The sequence below is a fragment of the Nicotiana tabacum genome, chromosome 21, assembly GCF_000715075.1.
Source record: "Nicotiana tabacum cultivar K326 chromosome 21, ASM71507v2, whole genome shotgun sequence".
NCBI classification, from domain to species: domain Eukaryota; kingdom Viridiplantae; phylum Streptophyta; class Magnoliopsida; order Solanales; family Solanaceae; genus Nicotiana; species Nicotiana tabacum.
The window spans coordinates 25,871,570-25,893,080 of record NC_134100.1 but is presented as its reverse complement, the minus strand read 5'-3'; the positions used below and the strand labels follow the sequence as shown (position 1 = coordinate 25,893,080).

Sequence of the window (21,511 nt, the reverse complement as noted above, 5' to 3'; positions counted from 1 at the left end):
GGCAAAAATCATGTGCTTACACCTTTCATTTCGAATAGTAAATTTTTAGTAATATAACGTAATTTTGCTATTTTTTAATCTCATATATAATCTTACTATGTTTTATGTGGCTTTTCATTAACTTGTAACTTTATTTAATATCATTATCAACTACTGTTCTATAATATAATATAGATACATATATAATTTTTTAATCATAAAATAAATAATTATTTTGATTTAAAAATATTGCTTGAATATTTTAAATTTTTTAAATTTTAATAATATTTTTAAGTATTATATATTTACTTTATTTTATTTTCTAAACTCATGATTTATAAATATCCTCACATTATCTCTAATTTATTTTTATTATTCAATATTTTTAGTTTTTGATTTTGTATATTAGACTTGAATTACGTGGACTTACCCATATTATGACTTTTCTTATCACAATATAAAAGACTTTCTTATCTCAAATTTAAATTAGTTTTACCCCTTTTCTCTGTGATAAAAAATCTGAATTTTTATTTTTTCTCTATTTAGTGTTTATTTTTGATATTCTATTATTAAATTCCTAATATTATTACATTGTCATGTGGATTTTTATTAGCTTGTTCGAATTTAATATATATTTCTATCACACTCATTCTAATATAATATAGATAAAATTAAATAACTTTCTCATCTCAAATTCAAATATTTCTTTATCATTCTATTTTCTAAATTGGACCGCATTTTCAAAAATTTATGTTATGCTTTCAAACTTAAACTAACTGCACTCAATTCAAATATTAATCATACAAAAATATTTTCTTATTTATCTAAATATTGTAGTAATATTTACATATAAGATATTTGTTTGCCCGATTTACCAATATTAATGTGACTTTATTATTATTGTTATTAAAATATTTTTTTACTGATTCTTTAGTTTTTTTTCTTACCTTATAAATAATTTGTATACTTTAATAAGATCTTATTTTGCTGCTTGAATTTATTAAATTTTTAACTCAATAAATCTTTAATATCTTAAGTAAATTTTAGTTTTATTTATATTTTAACTTACTCCAAAATATAAATAGTCATAGGTTATCTCAATTTACATATCTCTATATTTTTATTTTTTTCTATTATAGTTTTTTTAATTAATTTTTTACCTCCATATTTCTAGCTAATATAGAAGAAAATCTATGAGTTGATCAATATATAGATACATACATATATATATATATATATAGAAGAAAATCTATGAGTTGATCAATATATAGATATACATTTGTATCTATATATTGATCAACTCATAGATTTATTTAGATTATGTATAAGATTCATTAAACTACTTCCATTGATTATGTTTCCATTTATAATTTCTAATTATTAATGTTGTCCTAAAATTGCCAAGTGGCTTCATTTTAGCTTGCCACTTGGCTTAACCACAATGCATACTACTCTCCTTTTAATGTAATACTAGTACTAGTTTTAGTACCCGCGTGGATATATCATATCAAATTATGATTTGGATTATTTGAATTATGTGCAAATAATCTTAAAATTAAACCTTCTATATGAAAATTATAAATAATTATTAGATATTAATTAAGAAGCAGGACATGAAAATATTTCTCAAATCTCATGATGGATAACTTGTTTTCTTTTTTTATACCATAATAACCCAACCCCTCGATGTTGGCACTTGTATTTTGTTTTACGATCAATATTAAAGAATACTCAACATATAACATTGTGATATGTCTTGTTTGAGCATATTAAATAATATTATTTTGGCAAAATTCTTACTACCACTTTATTTTTCATCTCAATTTTAAATAAGTCTTATCCTTCTACATTTTTAGACACAATTTTTCTCTTTTTTTGTTCTTTGCTTATAGTTATTGTATTATTTATTACTTAATATTGTTATACTGTAAGATAAACATTTATTAGCATATAAATTAACTTAATGTCTTACTTATTACCCTATTAATAATCATCGATAAATGTAAATTTTATTCTTAAAATTTAATGTATTTGTACTATCATCCTCTTACTCATAACTCTTTCATCATTCAAATCTATCAATAATATTTTTTTCTATTATTTAATAATTTAATTTATATATTTTTTAAATAAATTTATAATACAAGTATCATTGCACTATCTCTATTTTCCTCTTTATACATTCTCTTCCCTACTAAGAAATTTTAATTAGTTTTTACACAAATATTTGACCCAAACTCAAAATAATATCACATCTTATTTTAAAATATTACTTTGAATTAGTCTAAAAATTAATACATAAGTTCCTTTATAATGTTTCAAATCTATTGAATTTTTTATAACTATTTTTGTATTACGTGCAATTAAATTTTCTTTCTCTTTAAGTTTCGAGGTACACATTTAGCTTTTAATTTTTATTAATAAAATTACCTACATAAGATATTTATTTAATATGTTTAAATATTTAATTTGGTATCAAATTTTTATTTTTCTTTATCTAGCAAGACTTCAATTTTGTGGTCATATCCATATTTTAAGTGTTCTTATCATAACTTTAAGAACTTTCTAATCTCAAATTTAAATAGTTTTCTCTTTTTATTTTTAATATATTTTTTAAATTTTTAATTATTTTCTTATCTCTGCTATAATGTTATCTAATATGTAATATTATCACATTTCATGTAATGTTTTTATTAACTTTACACTTTATTTAATATTCTTATCCACTACTATTTTTAATATAATATAGATATATATGTAAATTTTTATATTAAATTAAATATTTATTTTATTTTTAAACTATTGTTTGAAATTTTTAATTTATTTAAATTTATTAATAATATTTTTGAGTTTGTCTAAGTGCCTTTTTTTATTTTTTAAAGTAATTCTTAGTATAAATATCCTCACATGATCTCTAATTTATTTATATTATTTATTATTTAAATTTTTTTAATCTATAGACTTTAGTTATGTAGCCTTATCCACATGCATACTATTTCTTATTATACTTAAGCAAAATTTTCTCATCTCAAATTTAAATAATATTCTTTTTCTTTTGTATGATGAAATTTTTGATTTTTTCTCTATTTATTCCACAATTTTTATATTATATTATTCAATACTTGATATTATTATATTGTCACGTGACTCAATTTCTTATCATATTTTTTTATAAGCAAAATCTTATCTCAAATATTTACAACAATGGTTCCCACTATCATTTATATCTACATAATATTTATAAAAAAAAATATGAAATGGAAGAAAAGGGACCATGTTGTTAGTAATTCTAAAATAGAAATTCTTGTTTTTAGAAAGTTTTGGAATCTATTTACAATGAAAATAGAAGTCAATATTAGTTGATTTATACCTTTAAGTTAAATTTGATCAAGTTTGTTTTGCCTTAATTCTTATTAGATTTTGTCCGAGTGCTTAATATTTGTTCTTCTTAAGTTAAATTTATTTAATTATATAATACATATTTATTTACGTATAAAATATTCATTTGCCCGATTTGTCAATATTAATATGACTTTATTATTCTTGTTGTTAAAATATACTTTACTGATTATTTAATTTTTTTACATTGTATATAATTTGTATATTTTACGTAAGATCTTATTTTGTTGCTTGAATTTTTTTTAATTTTTAAAGTTAATAAATATTTAATATTTTAAATAAATTTTAGTTTTATTTTATATTTTAACTTACTCCAAAGTATAAATAGTCCTATGTTATCTCAATTTACGTCTTTCTATATTTTTTATTTTTTTCTACTATAGTTTTTAAATAAACTTTTTACCTCCATATTTGAAGCTAATATAAAAGAAAATCTATGAGTAGATCATTATATGATCTAAATGTAATAGATATGGATATAAATATACATATAAATATAAATATAGATAATAGATTAAATTTGTCTAAGATCTATCTAGATTATGTATAAGATTCATTCAACTACTTCCATTAATTATGTTTCCATTTATACTTTATAATTATAGATATTGTCTTAAAATTGCCAAGTGACTTCATTTTAGCTTGTCACTTGGCTTAACCACAATGCATACTACTCTCATTTTAATATAATATAGATAGATATAGATATAAATATAAATGTAGATATGGATATATAGAAATAAATATAGATGACTTAATGGCTAATTGTTACTAAAAGGTAAGTTTTATAGAGCAGTAGTTAGACCTGCCATGTTGTACGGTACCGAGTGTTGGCCGGTTAAGAACTTACACATCCAGAAGATGCAAGTAGCAGAGATGAGGATGTTGAGGTGGATGTGCGGGCATACAAGGATGGATAAGATTAGGAATGAAGATATTCGAGAGAGGGTGAGCGTGGGCCCCATAGAGGACAAGATGCGGGAATCACGACTTAGATGGTTCGGGCACATTCAGAGGAGGAGCACTGATGCACCTGTGAGGAGGTGTGAGCGATTGGCGATGGTGGGTACGAGAAGAGGTAGAGGGAGACCTAAGAAGTATTGGGGAGAGGTGATCAAGCGGGACATGACGCGACTTAGGATTACTGAGGACATGACCCTAGACAGGGAATTGTAGAGGTCGAACATTAAGGTTGAAGGTTAGAGGGAAGTTGTGAATATTTCTACAACGTACTAAAGTGAGCCTAACCAGTTAGGAGTTAGGCTTAGGATGCTACTGGTCAGCTACTGATGCAGGGTTTTATGCGCTGGGTATTAGTTTACCTTCCATCTCGCTCGTATTTACTATATTCTTTTATATTGCTGTTATTTTGCTATTTTAGGTTCCTTTATGTTATGTTATGTATTTTATGTTATTTTATTATGAGTCTATCGATGGTACTAATATATCGTCACTTGGTGCTTTCTTGAGCTGAGGATCTCCTGGAACCAACCTCTCTACCCCTCGGGGTAGGGATAAAGTCTGCGTACATACTACCCTCCCCAGACTCCACTTGTGGGATTATACTGAGTTGTTGTTGTTGTTGGTAAGTTCACCTATTTGTGACTTTTCTGGTAGTTTTTCGTTTAAAAAAAGAAAAACAATTATTCTATTGGAGAGTGGAGACCAATCAAAATGCAGGACAAAAAACAGAGAATAGGGGGGCCGCCCAATGATTTTGGTAATTCACCCACCAATCGAAATTAACCTCTAATTAGCCAGTTGGATTGTCCCACACCTACAGCGAAATACATTTAACAATCATAATGGCTGTCCCGTAAATTCATGTTCATTCAGAGGGCAAATCCGTGACTCTCGCTTTATCTTCTATCATAATCATCTGATTCCATCGCCTATGTACAATTCTCATATTTAGTTAGTAATAATGTCCCAAAGGTTCAATTGAACAAAGACAAATCGACAGAAACATTGTTTCTTTTTTGAGAAAGAGAGAGAGAGAGAGAGAGAGATCTCAGCTATATTGACATTTTAACAGATCTCTCTCGCTCTCGTTTTTGACCCCTCGCGTTAGCCATGGGTCTTTGGGAAGCTTTGCTCAATTGGCTTCGAAGGTATATTTCCAATCTAATTCTTCGTTTTTCCTTTTTCATTATATGAATATGTTTGATTGGGTACCGAGTTTAAAAAAGAAATAAAACCTTTTAAAAGTTGTCGTCTAAAACGAACAGCTATAAATCTCATTAAGGTAAAATTGAAAATTTGAAAGTTAAAAAATTGTTTTCAAATATAAAAATGTGTTATTCTTTTTGACAGACTAAAAAGGAGAGTGGAATGAAATGTAAAAGATTCATAATATAGTGAACTTCAACTCAAGTAGTTTAGGATTGAGAGTTAAGTGATTGATGTAATATCTCCAACTCCTTCCTCGCTCTTCATATGCATTTACAATATAAAGGATTTTGGGAGCTCTTTGTTGTTGATTTTAATCATTTAGAAACGATTCCGCTGAACGGAATGTTTCGTGTTCTGGTAATTCGGAATTTTATCAGTTTTATGAGTTGAATGTTGATTTATGATTGCTGGTGCTTGTATTGTCCATTTTTTCGGGAATTTGATTGAGATGAGGAATATAACTCTTCGTGATTAGCATTAATTGTTATTGACTTTGTTGAGATATAATATGATGGGAGTAATTAAAAGCACGTACTCTCTCTGTCAGCTCAAGCTTTTAGATTAAATGGTCACGCACTTCACAAGACTCATTTTAGGTGGCAAGAGGCATTGATTTACCGAGGTTTTACTATGAATTTTATCTAGAAACCTTGATAACTTTGGCGACCACATGCCCTCATATTTTAGAAATTTATGTTGCTGAATTTAATGACATGCAAAACACAAAGACAGAGCCAAACCTGTGGAAGTGGGGATTAAGAGCAGTATAGTTAGACAACTTCCCATGTATTCTCATTATCCAGAGTCCAGACTCTTCCCCCGTGCACGGAGGACATATAAGAAGTGTCATTTATTTCTATGACAAGATCTTGTGTGAGGCTTCTCTATTTTTTGGCACACTTCATGTATAAGGGTATTTATCCCCTTCACTAACGAAATTTTATTACCTTAAAAAAAAAATTCTATGACAAGAAATTTTGATCCGTGGTTCAACTGAGTACTCTTTAACCTTTCAGACTTAAATAGACTCTAATTCTAGTTGCAATATTCATTCAGATGTCACGTAGTGAACTATTGAAAATTTGTTAATTCGTTGTTCTAATCAAGCTTGGGACTTCCTGTCTTGCACACACCAATTTTTTTTGTAACTTGCCAGTAACATTTTCGTCCGCCTAAGTTCTTGTGTTCTTATTACTTTTAGGCTTTCTTTTTTAAATTCATGTATTTTCATGGAGGTTTATTGCTGTAGACAGATTGGTTGCGTGGTCTTCGAGGCCTCCTCTCTCTCTCACAAGAAGCATAATTTATCTGTGTGACTGAGATGATCTGTCAAGTGTCAGTGTCATCTGATCCCAATGATTGGACACCTGTCCTAGTTTTTCAAAGAACTAGATGACGAAAGGTGAAAATGTGAAATCAATTTATTAAATAAATGGTGGCCCCTTCTCCTTTTATACATTTTTGGCAGTTAAGGGTGCGCTATGTGCTTCTATCTTATTCTTGAACTTTCACTGGAGCTCAAGAGGGCTGGTTTGGGAGATGAACTAGATCAACAGACTAATTATTGGTAGATCTGCAGTATTTTCCATCCTTCCTGTGTTAGTAGTTTCATGCCGTGTTGTGCAACTTGGACCTCTTACTTGCTACATTTGTTTTTGGTCCCTCAACTTAGCCTTTGTGTGTAATTGTTACTTCAGCTTTTGGACCGTGGCTTAAAGTTTGAGTACTGTAAGTTATTGTATCTTTATTTTCAGAGGGCTTTATACACACGTCGGAGTTGCCATTTTGCATATGCACTTGTATTTGATTGCTTTGCCTCTCCTTTTATTATATATGGATTCCTCATATCAGCTCATTAAACTTGTTTTTCCTTCAGCCTCTTCTTTCAGCAGGAAATGGAGCTTTCTTTGATAGGGCTGCAAAATGCAGGAAAAACATCACTTGTAAATGTCATAGCTGTAAGTAGATAAGTAGTGATTGTTCTTCTATGCTTATTTTTCGTATCCTTTTGCTTCCATGTACCCTGATGGAATTTGGTGCCTTATTAATAATTGTTCGACCTGTTACTCTTAGACTGGCGGATACAGTGAAGACATGATACCAACGCTTCCTAGCTCCTAGTCGTAAGCCAAATCCAATTTCAACTTTAATGCGTCATTTTTATCTGTGATAATACTACAAAATCTATTGGATGTTTAGGTGGGATTTAACATGCGGAAAGTGACTAAAGGAAATGTGACTATAAAATTGTGGGACCTTGGAGGTCAACCCAGATTTCGCAGTATGTGGGAAAGATACTGTCGTGCAGTTTCTGCTATAGTGTATGCATCCATCTTCAGCTTATTTAATTACATTGTGTGGATGTTAATATTCCTTCCTCATTGATCTTTTATATATGGAAGTAAATGAATCCAGTTACATGCTTAGTATTACTTTCACTTATACAAGCATATTCACTGCTACTTGAGTTTTTTGAGTGCTCGTCATTTTGCATAATCATAATACTTTTGGGTTGCATAGTTTTCTCCAACCATGGTTTGTCAAAAGAACAGCCGCTAGTTCAAATTACCTGATCAGGCTTTTGACAGATTCATTTCTAATATACCTCACGGGTGGTAGAATTCCTTTCTTTTAGCCGGTTTTTCTTTTTTCTTTTTTTAAATTATGAAGGAATTTTACTAATGATCCTGGTAGCCATTGTCATATCTTGTTTTTGATTTTTTTTCCCAATGTCCTTCCCTGCAGTTATGTTGTTGATGCTGCTGATCATGATAATGTTAGTATTTCAAGAAGTGAAATTCATGACCTGCTGAGCAAACCATCATTGAATGGTATTCCGTTGCTGGTATTGGGTAATAAGATTGACAAGCCTGAAGCTCTTTCCAAGCAGGCTTTGACTGATCAGATGTAAGCAGATAAAATTCCACGAGCGAAAAATATTGTCTTCTTTCATTTTGGCTAAATGGTTGGAAAAGCTTGTGGTAGGAAGCAAATTCCACTGCATTTCCTTCTGTTCCTGTTTTTTGAACAGGACGAGACTTATCCCTCGTGCTACCCCTCCTTTTTTTTCCTTCCTATTTTTACCTCAATGAAACGTTGCATTACATGTTTTCTTCATTTGGAGTCTTTCTGAATGATCTGTTATATTGCAGGGATTTGAAATCTGTAACTGATAGAGAGGTATGTTGCTATATGATCTCATGCAAGAATTCCACCAATATTGATTCAGTCCTTGATTGGCTTGTTAAGCACTCAAAATCAAAGAGTTGAGCGTAATATTCCTTTCTCGTACTACTGATCAGTTTGTTGAATTTGTGAGGCTATTCCTGCTGCTGCGTTTTCCAGAGTTCTCTTGTATGTAAATTATTTTTCTTTTCCCAATTGAAGGAGTTGGTATTGTATTTTAGTTTGTGTTGTCTCCGCCTGCAGTTGTGTATGCCTCTTCCCTCTTATGGAGATATGATTCGCTAATGTGTTTTGAGAGGTACTTTCACTGATTAATTGAAGGAACTAAATTGATTTGATTTTCCTGCTTATGTACAATAGTCGCAGCAGTTGATGCCAAATTGTATGTATATCCACCTATGAGAGCTTGAAATGATCAGAGTAAATTGCCCAAGCCTTTGTAATACAGAAGCATGATGTGTGGATGAAGCACACATCATAGTTCGAAAAATTTGGTATTTAAGTGGTAAAGGATAAAGGGGTGAGCACATTATCTCCGGAGTTTTAAACCGTGTATGATTGGCTTTCAAGGATTTTTCAGTCCGGTAATTCCTTGCCCCCTTGGAATGACAGGGGTTCGTTTCTTCTGCTTGAAAAAATGAGCTCTAGAATTATGTGGCAGTAATGAAAGTAAGACAAATAAATATACTTAGCCTGTCCTTTCTTTTGTTAAATCTTCGGTATCTTCTAACAAAAATCACTAATTTTTTTTTCCTCTACAAATTCCAGAGATAGTTGAATGCAAAAGATCACAGTACCGCTTCAAAAACTTTTAAAGAAACAGTTTTGGATTTAGCAATTAATTTAACAGAGTGCACGATTATAAGCTAAAATAAAATATTATTCCACACGTTCCGCCATAAAAGTGTAATCTCTGCCTAGGTAGAAACCTTAACAAATGTGTTAATGTTGAATTAGACAATTAATTTGAAGTATAGTAGCAGTCTTGCTACTTAGGAGTTGGGATGATCAATATACGTGGTTTTGATCGAATTTTGACCTTAAAGAATGGAAAAAACCTCATTTCAGAATTAAAACTCCATGCATATTTGGACTTGAATCAAACAGAGACAAGCATGAATTATAAAGCAGATAATGTTACATACCTGGGAAAGTAAAATTTTATCTTTATAATTATTTTACAGGCACTATTTTACACTTCTTTGCTATGATTCTTAAACTTAAACTGTCACAGAATAACAAGGATCGACCATTAAATCCAGATTATTGCAGCGGCACTACATATACAATCAGAAACCTCTTATGTTCTTATGAAAAAGGGCTATCAAAACGTATACCACTCCTATCAGGTAGCAGCTTCTTCATGTAATACTTTGACCTACGAGAAAGATTGATCTTTTTCCTTCTTTGCGCTGGTATATGGTCGATGGAACATTCAGAAAAGCCACGCCTCACAAACCTGTGGAGAGAAACACATACATGGACATCAAATACAGACCGACTGTCAATAATATTTTTCTTGTTCAAGGACCAAATTCAATCTCAACATTGAACATTTTGTTAATCAAACTTCAATAGAAATGCGTGAGGTTTTTTTGTATAAGTCTATCAAGAATTGGGACTTATCAAAAGTTTTTTTTTTTTTTTTAAATTTTAAAAGGTCTACTAAGCACTGGGAATTGTAAAATAGTTTAAAAAATTAGAGGGGTGGTTTTGCTCTTAATCACAAACTGGATGTAAGGTCAATATAATTCAGCAAATTTGCACATATTGACTAAAAATGGACAATAGAAGAAAATTTGATCAATGACATATATGGCAAAAGAGAAGAAAAAGAAAAGAAAAGAAAAGCATGCTATTAGATAAGTATTTGTTAGAAGGTAGTACACTAAAGTGCTAACTTTTAACATAGAAGTGTAGCTCATCTGAATACAATACCTCGGTGAGAATTCATCTTATCGCTACTTTGGGTAATTGAGTACTTTCACTTGAGCACAGACGAATAAGATTGAGGGCATTCGGCACCACTTTATAATTAAATAACTTGATAATAACAAGGTAAAGTATTGGCCAATAAAGAATTTATCGTGGATCATCCCTAAGTGATCACCTGCTCTTGACTCTAGAATAATTTTTTTGTTAAAAGAAAGAATCATTTAAAAGAGAATAAACTGTGTGATAGAGTAGATATGTAGTTTCTCTTTTTGGATCAGCCGGAGTGGATGATCATTTTTCATTATTATTTGACTAGTGAAGTGCTATAACTCTACTTAAAACAATACAAACTACACATTCTTTTATCTTCTACAAAAATTCCAACTTCAAATTCTCTTTATAAAATGCATAGTAAATAAATAATGTTTGAGCAGATCATATTAATGCGACTTTGAACCATAATCTAACAGGTATTAAACAAGTGCCCATCAAGGAGCCAACATATCCAATTTTAGTATTTATTTCTGGGCAAGAGTTGCAGGTACTTCACATATACCTAAGACATACATGTTGCTTCTTGAGAGTGTTCATGAATCCTAAATAGTAATAATAACAGTCAATCAAAAGAAGCACTTTTTTTCCTTTTTTGATTCTCTGTACCTAAAATAGCATCTTAGCTTATCTCCTTGTTGAGATGACTAAGGACCTACATTCTCAAATTCAGTTTAATTATCGCTGCCTTTGTCCATTGCATTTTAGTTCAGCAATCAATCTTCACTCGCCCAATAGGACGAACAATGTATATATTGGCCAGGGTACAGGAAAGTGGAAAGGAATGTACCAATCAGCTGTGCGAGTTGTAAGGAGAAACAACATTTGCAATCCAAGGGCAGATGCCTTCTTCTCAATGTAATCTGCAAGTGTTTTTTTTGGAATAGACAGTTATTGGCTATTGCAATAAAAAGCCCAGAATGTTAATTCAGACCAAAAAGTACAAGGACGCCAACTGTGTTTAGGTAGATATCAGAAGTAAACATATAACTACTTGTCTCAACTAGAACTCAAATTCTTCAATAAAAAGCCAGATCAAAAAAGCACGACTATGAGAAATTAGTTCTCAACATGTTTCCGAGTAAATCAATTAATAGGCACAAGCAGACACATTCAGCATATGGATGTTGGTAGTAATACTATGAACATGACCGTATGCAAATTGTTTGTCTTTATCACTAGATTTTTAAGCTCCATCATTATCTTCTTACAATTTGTGGACCAATTTTATAAAAGTTACAAACTTCTAGTTTGAACTTAGACAAAAATAAGGATCATGGGTCGGAAGGGCAGATGGTATCTATCTTTGGACTGACTGCTATGTTTCTTGACAACTCAAAAAAGAAAAATGCTTAGACCCATCATGCTGTTATTTGAAAGTGCTTATTCCGAGCATTAAGCCGCTTGATGGATACATAAACTACCAAAAGTACACAAAACTAAAGTGACTTCTTTTACTACATGCTTATTCAAGTGCCTAGAGGCTTAAACTTCATAAGGACTAAAGCAACTTCGTAAAGACTGAAGCAATTGTTGTAACTTCTCTTGTTAATGCATTTCTAACTTCATAAGGACTAAAGCAAATAATCACAGCGTCCTGAAACTGCTTACATGCATCATATATTGTGAAGAAAAATGGTTTTACAATGAGGAAAGAGTTACTATACCAAGTAACTTGTCTCCCTGTCCTTGGCCACGACAATCAGGAGAAACGGCAATAGCAGCAACCTCTCCACATTTTTCTTCAAAGTGAGGAAAGAGAGCAGCACAAGCTATAACATGGCCTTCTCTCTCCACAACAATGAATGAGCGCAACGACTCCACCAGCTAGAACAGGTTAAAAACACCCAATTATGAAAAAAGAAAAATGATATACAAACATTAACCAAATATAAGCTGATTTAATAACTATTAAAATATAATAGAAAGCATCAACTGTAACCTCTTCTTCACTCCTTCTGATCAATGTTCCAGAGTCTTCTAGAGGTTGTAATAATTGTTTGATCCCGGGAATATCTGACGACCTAGCCATTCGTGTTCCTTCATAAAGATCACTGAGGAAGAGAGATTCATGCACATCTTAGTTGAAGGATAAGTCATAAAAGGTATAGCAAATATCAACTAACTATGTTCCAACATATTTATAAAACTGAGAATACAGCTGTTAATTCTATAGATAGGGCAATCATGAACTTCATTAGTTAGAAATATAATGTCAATTGGGAGGGATCAGAAACATGCAGATTCTCACTGCTCGTGGAGTTCTATACATTAATGTAAAAGGAGGTTCGGTTTATTTTAGCAACATAAGTAGCTGGCTAAACATCTCAAGAAATTCTGGAAATGACTTCTAATGATCATACACCAAATCATGGGGATTGACGGTTCAAAAACTCAAAGAAAAGTGAATCCATTGATCAGCTTAAAGAGGAAACAATGAAAATGTGGAAAATTGAATAAACATGCCTTGACTGAAATTACAATCAATATTCATCAAGATTTGCATACCTAGCTACCATTGTCCCAACTCCATCTCTTTGGAACAATTCCTTTAGTAAAACTCCACCAATAGTACCATCCAGCAGGTGAACTCTTTGAACACCTCCCTGATGGCAAATGGAGTACATAATTGGCAAAAGTTTTAACCAATAAGCCAATATATATATATCATATTGATAAACGAGGTTTCAATTTATTAGAGACATGATAATTTCCTCAAGTGAAGAAGTGAGATGAAAGATCACAGTGATAGTTGATATCTACTAGATACCGCAAACCATATAGCCATAGCATGTAGTGGGGACATGAAACCAGTTAAATATTCTGTAAATATTACATAATCTCAACTGCACAAGCTATTAAATAAGTTTTACAGCAAAGAGAAGATGTCTTCCAAAATCTACCCCTTTTGCCATCAAGGATCAAGTTTAGAGAATATGCAATTTTCTGTTGTATAATTAGGGTTTGGGTAAATAACAAGACAATTATTGTCCAGGTTAGACAATTTTATGAATCTGCAGATATAGTGATTAGACAGCCAGGATCTTACCCTGCACACAAAAGCAGCTGCAGCTAACTCTGAAAGATAACCATTTAATCGGCTTAGCCTCTCTTGTCCTCCAATGGCAAAACCCTGTTCACTAGACCAAAGCCCATTCCCATTGTCAAAACCAACACCGTTCTGAAATGTGACACTGTATTGTTGGCTAAAACCATTCATATTGTAGGAGATTGATCCATTGGAACCATTGTGACCTAAACAATTGAAGTCCTCTTGACTGACAGCTTTTACATAATTAGCTGCTGTCTCACTTTGCTCTGCTCGTTTGCGAACCAGCATGTCAGCATCTTGAAGAGTTAAGAAACGAATAAGACGGCCAGACTCATCCAGAATCGGACCATCTATAATACAAATCAGTTTTTCTGCTCCTAGAGCCAATGCACAAGCTGTAGCAACTTCATATGTGCTTCAATAAAATAGAACACGTTATCAGTCTTAAAACTCGAGGAAAAATAAAGAAGGAAAGAGAAAACATATCGACAAAACATTGGCTCTTGATTGAAGTGTCAGTAATGTTGTATATTGAGAGTTAAGAAACGAATAAGACGGCCAGACTCATCCAGAATCGGACCATCTATAATACAAATCAGTTTTTCTGCTCCTAGAGCCAATGCACAAGCTGTAGCAACTTCATATGTGCTTCAATAAAATAGAACACGTTATCAGTCTTAAAACTCGAGGAAAAATAAAGAAGGAAAGAGAAAACATATCGACAAAACATTGGCTCTTGATTGAAGTGTCAGTAATGTTGTATATTGAGAGTTAAGAAACGAATAAGACGGCCAGACAAAACATAACTTGTTACACATTACGAACAGTAAGATGAAGTAACTCGGCATGGCATCATGAAACAGATGACCACTGTGTAATACAAGTCGAGTTCCCAAGAATAGTAGATTGATATAAAAGACAGGCATTCACACCGAGGGCTGTGACGCACAAACATATCCACAAAAAGCTGACTCAGGATTGTAGTCCCAGAAAAATGTTGTGTACTGAGCATCTAGCTTAATTGACACTTTATAGAAAAATGCAAAAATAGTACATATTTAAGAACTAAAATGACGTAATCTCTGCAAACAGATGACCACTGTGTAAAACAAGCTAAGTTCCCAAGAATAAAAGATTGATACAAAGAATAGCATTCCAACATAAAATCGTAAAATTATTGGCTTCTATCTGTAATGAGGAATAAAGATGTGTTCATAGTCCAGTGCTAAGCTAATTTTAACTCAACAAGCCCATCCATATCACCCGTCCAACAGAGTGGAGTTTTTTTTGTTCCACATATGTGTGTGCGCACACAATATTATTTATAAGAAAACCGTACTATCTTGTAACCAAAAGAAGGACAAGCATAGAAAGTTGTTGGTGTACTTCCTAATCACTCAGTTGAGAGTCTTTGAACTTCTATCTAAATGTACATGTATCCTGAAAAAGTTGATTGATAGGTAAATAAACATTACTATAAGAAAACACACAATTTGAGTGTAACACTTATTCAATCAAGTAACCAGAAACACAAATGTGTGACCTGAATGAGATCAACCCGAAGTAACATTTCTTTTCCAATACTTAATTTTACACTTCTTTCTGATAACACTTGACGACGTGCACCCTAGGCATATATCACATTCTTGCTTGTTATTTCCCCTTTTTTCGTGTTAAGATATCACTAGAAGACTTTATTTTGATTTTTTGGATTGACTTCTGGATATTGATCCTATCACTGAGATTTAAGTATTGCAATCTTCCAAGTACACGAGTCTCACCAAAAAAAAGAGAAAAGGAGCATTTTGTGCCCGTCAAACAGTTGAAGAATGAAAAAGGAGAATGTCACATAAGTTAAAGTAAGCATGAAAATGCCAACTACAAGTTTGATTGAAAGAGAGGGCAGAACAGGGAAATTAACTACACGAAGCTGTAGTCTTATGTATCACCACACTTTAGTATAACTCCGTTTATTCGCTGATTTTAATGACTTAAGTATAATGATGCATAACATCAACAAAGATACATATCAAAAGCCATAAAGCATACTTGCAGTTCAAAACTTCTCCAGAGCTGGAATAACCAAGATTGCTCAATAGCACGATGCTATCCTGATCAAGCCTCTCACGAATTCGAGAAACATCTATCTTCTTTACTTCACCCGTTGCTGCATAATCGATTCCTTCTACAACTCCTCTCTTCTGCATCAAAATTAAAATGAAAATCACAAGTCAATCTCATTGTCATATTTGATGCCAGAAAATTTAAAACCCAAAAAGAATGACAAATGCATTTCATATATTTACGTAATGCAATGAGGTCATATTCTCACCTTTGCTGCTAGAAAATTACCACTGGCAACACTAACACCATCATGCCAGCGACTATTTTCTCCATGTCGGCGGACACCAGTCAATGACGGCCCAGGAGACAATTTTGCCTCTATCATAAGACGAATTCTCCCAGCTGCATCCATTGCAGCCATCAGTGAATCAGGGTCTGTAACTCTGTAGCGGCCTACATACTTGGGCTCACTTCCTGTGAGAAAGAGTTATCAAATCACTTGCCTCTGAGAATATGCTTCATAGAATAGAGACAAATTGTAGTTAAGGGAAAATAAAATTAACATAATAGTGATAACTAAAAAGAGAAAAAGTAGAAGATTTGAATAGTAAGTAGCATACGCTGTTAAACTCCTTTGCATGCAACGATTGGTTATTTTGAAATGCATAAGGTGGTTGTTTTCTCTTTCTTCTATGAAAGAAAAGGAATAACCGTAGCTTTGGATTTCTCCATGTTAATTGTAGCAATATTTGGGAATGTATTATAGTCAATGTAATTGAAAATAGGATCTTGCATCTAAGCTATTTACTAGATTATGTGCTCCAGCTCATCATTAGCTAGCTGATCAAGCTTTAACCTGAATTCTTCACTGTTTAGAGCAAAACAAAAGCAGTTTCCCCCAAGCAACAGTCGAGCCAAATTGGACGGAAAATACCATTTTAGACTTTCCTGAGTTTCATTGGCTTAATGTCTTCGGAGTTTGTTATATAACATATTTAGATACTTCTCCTCATTTAATAGGAAAATAGATGTACCAATGCAGGAACACCATCTATAGGATGATAACACTAAGACAAGGAAAACCAACATTCTTCTGCAAAATAAACATTTGAGGTAAAGGGCAGCCTGTGCACGAAGCATCCCGCGTTTACGTAGGAACTGTGGAAGGGCTGCAACCCAAGGGAATGTGATATAGGCAGCCTAATCTAATGCAACCGTTAGTGGCTGATTCCACGGCTCGAATCCATGACCTATAGGTAACATGGAAAGATCTTTACCGTTGCTCCAAGGCTCCCGGCGAAGAAAAGATAGGTAGCAGCAAAAAATTAGCAATATGAAAATAAACAAGAAAAGAAAATAACAGCATTTTTCTGACCCCTTTCAGCCAGAAAGCTATCAATCTGGACATGAGTTCCAGGTACAAGAACAAACTTGATTCCCAATCCATGAAGTAGAGAAATATCCTGCAAGTTTTATGAGTAAATAGCATAAGCCCAGCTGTTCACCACACATTACTGAAAGTAAGGTAAAATCAATGAAATAAAGAACTTGCTATTACTAAAAATTAATCACTACTCCATCTTAAACTAGTTCAAATAGACTATATGAATCTTCTACATCCATTCCGCTTTATTTTGAAAATCTTAAAATTTGTGTGAATTATAGTTCTTTTAAAATTAAAATTTCTCTATATCACACATTAAAAGAGGAAAAAAAAATCTTCATCCTCAATTTATGTGATGTGTTTGACTTGGCAAGAAGTTATAAACAATCTCATTGTTAAAATACTAAGTTTAATTTAAACTATTTCCAAATATAGAAAGTCATCATTTTTGTACAAAAGAAAGAATATTACTTAAATTAGGATAGATGGAGTAGAATAAAAGATTAGGAATAATAATAAAGTTTTAAGTTATATACATTGTAAGCATTGAAAAATTACACTATCCGATCACATTTACCTAATTACAAATTTCACTTAAATTTACTTTAGTAAGTGACCTAATAGTGCAAAACTCTTTTTTACAATATAACTTAAAACTCTAGGAATATAGATAAATGGAAAGACAAAGTTAAATTTAGGAACGTGCCATGAGAAGAGGATCCAAATGAGGGCTGCTATCAACAATTTCAGCTGAGATTAGAACAACAAAAGTGCTGCCCCTGTGCGCAAGAAAATAAGGCCAAGCTTCTCGAAAAAACCCCACGAATATATCATCCTTAATCGCATTACTCACGTCAAATAAACCGGCACTCTCCGTTTCACCAAAAACGTTGCACCTTATTGAAAATCTCTTTGACAAATTAACTCCAAATGATAACAGCTTTCGTCTCGATTGGAAATTATTACGAATTCGAGGTATCAAAATTGGTTGGTGGCATTGTTTTATTGAAACTGGAGAACAAGGGCTTGAAGCTGACATTGGGAATTTTGTGGTTTTAGCAAGAAAATGAAAATGCCCCTCCGATAAGTAATACTGCTGCTGATATTTTGCGGCTACTGAATGGATGGAGAATTGAAGGAGAAATGTTGTGGAAAGTCGGGAACGGACATGAACCGGCAACTGGTTAACCGTCGACCGGGTCTGTCCAGTCCGACCGGTCTTCTTCTTAATTAGAGGGAACTAAACGGTGCTGCAAAAATCATCTAATTTTATACACTATACATATTAGAAGTCTAAAATCGGATTACAAATATAATTTTCGAACATATTTAATAAATTTATAAATATAAAGTTTGGATTATAATTACTAAGCTGTACCCATATCTCGCCTTCTAGCTCCGCTCTATATATATTGATATGAGTGAAATATTTCCATAAAAAATATTTTTTGAAAAATAGGTAATTTTTTCCTTATTTTTCAATGTGTAGTAAATAGATCAAAAGATAGTTTTTTCCAAAGATACTTATTGTTTTTCGAGCAATAAGTCAAATAAGAGAAAATTAAAATATTTTCCTCACCTACCAATTACTAATCTAAATTGTTTTTGTTTGATTCTCCCTCTTTTTCAATTTAATCTCCTAATGAAGGGCCACGTTTAATTTGTGATCATTAACGACAAAGCTGACACACCAAGTGGTGCTATTAATTGGAAGCGAGCTCTTACGAGAATCTTATTTTGTTTTCAGACACGTGAATCACATGCACGCACATATTGGTCTAGCTGATTTATTCTATTGCCACTTTTCACATGGAAGTCCATGCCTTCTTGGAAAAATTAACTATGGTTAGAATAGTCAATTTAATAAGTATTCTGTTACTATTATTAATTGAGGTACGCATAAACTAGTCCGGTACTATAATTATATTTAAAAAATTAGAGTTACTCACAACACACCTTCACCCACTTATTCTTGGCTAATAAGTAGATTACCGTAATTGATTAAGAAAATCAATGACTGTATTTGATAACCCAGTGTTAACACTCCAAAATTTAGAAATTCTAACCATAAGTTTAATGATAACGGGTGGCGAAAGCAAACAAAAATAGTGGAGTTTCTATCGCTTAAATTTAGGGCGATAGAGCACACCACATACACGTTAAAGAAGTACGCCCTGATCGATGAAAAGAGAGAAATACTCCTTACCATTTTATATGATGGAAAAGATCACTACACGAGTTAATTTGAGAAAGAATAAGTAGGTTCTACATCAATCTATTGAAAATATGAAATTACGTATATAACTTCCGAGGAGATTGCCCTGATATATAGAATTTAATTTGAGCGTGGAATATTTACTGTTTTTACGTCAAACTCAAAATATATGTATACATAGTTTTAAAATTGCTATATTTATACTAAATTTACAGTCAAATAGTGGTTAACTAACTATTCAGCTATTCCATAAGAAAAAAGATTTGGTGTCCAAAATCTTCTTAATTCGAACTAGAATTCAAAAGATCAATTAGAGAAGCTAACACACCTGGAGTATAGAAGACAAATAAGGACTTTCAATGATCTCAGCAGATAGAACAAGGACAAATGTGCTACCCCTGTGTGCTAGAAAATATGGCTGGATTTCTCTCATCATCTTCACAAATTCCTCTCCCTCATCTTCTTCAACTTCAGCTGCTGCCATTGGCAAACCATAATAATTATCATTCAGAGTAATAACTCCGCCACTTTTTGTTATGCCACTGCAGCAGCTCAAACGAGTCCTCTGTTTTTCATTTGTTCTCTTCCCTTCAATTCTCAATAATTTGTCTCCTCCCCTTATGAAAAGATCAGATTTTTTCCCCATCCCCAAATTCCATCCATAATTTAGTTTTAACATTGCCATGATCTTGAAAAAAAATACCAAATAAGCGGCGAAAAGGCGGTGTTTATGATCAATTGAAGACCAAAAAAAGTAGTACTAAACGGTGGAAGTAAAGAGAAGACAACTTAGTTGGCAAATCTTGACGACGTGTTTATGTTTCCGAACTGCAGCTAGCTCCATTGCTTAACACTAATGAAAAAATTCAGAATGGAAAAATATAATTACGTAAAGAAGATGAAGTAGGGGTGGCGTGCTAAAGAGACATATTCTTTATTCGTGTATGTAATAATCATGTGTCCTTGGATAATAGCATGGAGATCAAATCAATGGCTTACAACCATGAATTTAGCAAGAAAGAAAGAGAGAATTAAGGATATGTGGTAAAAACACAAAGGGGAGACATAGACTTTAATTTGTGGGACTCTCTATATGGAGTGTCAAGCATCAAGTCACAGAAACTAGCTAGATTCGTTTAGGGAAAGTATTCGAACATTTTTCACGTCATGTGTTTGTTGGGAATTGATTATTAAATGTTGTACAACTATGATAGTACTATACATTTTTGATTTTTCACACTACATACAACAAAACTCCAAGGTAGTGTAGGTCCATTGATTATTAAAGAGGTAATCAAAGAAACAAGGGAACTACCGGTTTTGTCCGCCCATAAGCAACTAATCACGGTCAATTCATAAAATATTTATCTGTTCTAGTTTATGTGAACCTATTTCCTTTTTGGTCCGTTCTAAAAAGAATGAATCCTTTCTAAATTTGGTAACAATTTAGCTTAAAGTTACAACTCTACCCTTAATGAGAACGTTTATAACCCACAAATACTCTGGCCCCATTTGAACTTGTTTAGGACCACAAATTCCAAAAGTCTTCATTTTTTTTCTTAAACTCTGTGCCCAGTCAAACAGATTCACATAAATTGGAACGGAGGGAGTATTAATATTAGTCAAATGCTACCACTATTAGTCAATTAGCAATTTCTAGCAAAAAAATATTAAAATTTTTGCTTTCTTTCGCGTGGTATTGTTGGAATAGAATGTGTACATCTTAACATGAACATGAAAAAAGATGATCAATATGCGTATCACACTCTGTATTATTTGTATATCACATATGTATCATATGTGTATCACATGCATATACATGTATATCTGTGTGTGAAATATATGTTTCGCAAAAGAATTTTTTAAGCTCGATTTTAACTACGAATTTTGACACCAAACCATTCCAAATCACTTACAATCTTGCTCAAATTTTGTATATTGCCTCAACTATATGTTTTTAACGAATTTCAACCATACCCATTGAAAAAAAAAATTGCCTAATTTTTTAAAATATTGTATATTATTGGGAATGAATTTTGACTCCAAACTAGTCTAATTTACCTTCAAACTTTCG

The 21,511-nt window shown here is 32.3% G+C and overlaps 2 protein-coding genes across 4 annotated transcripts; one reads left to right on the top strand and one right to left on the bottom strand.

The window, feature by feature from the left end:
- Nucleotides 1-5,301: 5,301 nt before the first annotated feature.
- LOC107774309 (ADP-ribosylation factor-like protein 8b) lies at nucleotides 5,302-9,083 on the top strand. Its single transcript, XM_016593805.2, has 6 exons — nucleotides 5,302-5,489; nucleotides 7,427-7,508; nucleotides 7,624-7,656; nucleotides 7,750-7,871; nucleotides 8,296-8,457; nucleotides 8,703-9,083. The coding sequence occupies exons 1-6, from the start codon at nucleotides 5,452-5,454 to the stop codon at nucleotides 8,818-8,820; spliced, it is 555 nt and encodes a 184-aa protein (XP_016449291.1). The 5' UTR covers nucleotides 5,302-5,451; the 3' UTR covers nucleotides 8,821-9,083.
- A 747-nt stretch (nucleotides 9,084-9,830) lies between these two features.
- Nucleotides 9,831-20,565, bottom strand: LOC107774310 (putative amino-acid acetyltransferase NAGS1, chloroplastic). Of its 3 annotated transcripts, none has more exons than XM_016593806.2 (10): nucleotides 19,766-20,565; nucleotides 17,214-17,301; nucleotides 16,107-16,312; nucleotides 15,824-15,975; nucleotides 13,772-14,189; nucleotides 13,231-13,328; nucleotides 12,665-12,776; nucleotides 12,390-12,549; nucleotides 11,513-11,585; nucleotides 9,831-10,195 (listed from the first exon to the last, which is right to left on the bottom strand). In XM_016593806.2, the coding sequence occupies exons 1-10, from the start codon at nucleotides 20,120-20,122 to the stop codon at nucleotides 10,045-10,047; spliced, it is 1,815 nt and encodes a 604-aa protein (XP_016449292.1). In that variant the 5' UTR covers nucleotides 20,123-20,565; the 3' UTR covers nucleotides 9,831-10,044. The 3 variants fall into 3 exon arrangements, with proteins under 3 accessions (XP_016449292.1, XP_016449294.1, XP_075097690.1); XM_016593808.2 differs by lacking the exon at nucleotides 19,766-20,565 and adding an exon at nucleotides 17,929-18,611; XM_075241589.1 differs by lacking the exon at nucleotides 19,766-20,565 and adding an exon at nucleotides 17,929-18,602 and having other exon boundaries at nucleotides 15,824-15,972.
- Nucleotides 20,566-21,511: the final 946 nt, after the last annotated feature.

Bases quoted from the DNA above. Each gene is read 5' to 3' on its own strand.
- LOC107774309 (XM_016593805.2), top strand. From the start codon at position 5,452: ATGGGTCTTTGGGAAGCTTTGCTCAATTGGCTTCGAAG. The intron at 7,509-7,623 runs GTAAGTAGATAA...TGTTACTCTTAG, and splicing joins CACTTGTAAATGTCATAGCT to ACTGGCGGATACAGTGAAGA. The intron at 7,657-7,749 runs CTTCCTAGCTCC...TTGGATGTTTAG, and splicing joins GTGAAGACATGATACCAACG to GTGGGATTTAACATGCGGAA.
- LOC107774310 (XM_016593806.2), bottom strand. From the start codon at position 20,122: ATGGCAATGTTAAAACTAAATTATGGATGGAATTTGGGGATGGGGAAA. The intron at 17,302-19,765 runs GTGTGTTAGCTT...TAAAACTTGCAG, and splicing joins ATTTGTCTTCTATACTCCAG to GATATTTCTCTACTTCATGG. The intron at 15,976-16,106 runs GTGAGAATATGA...ATTTTGATGCAG, and splicing joins GTAATTTTCTAGCAGCAAAG to AAGAGAGGAGTTGTAGAAGG.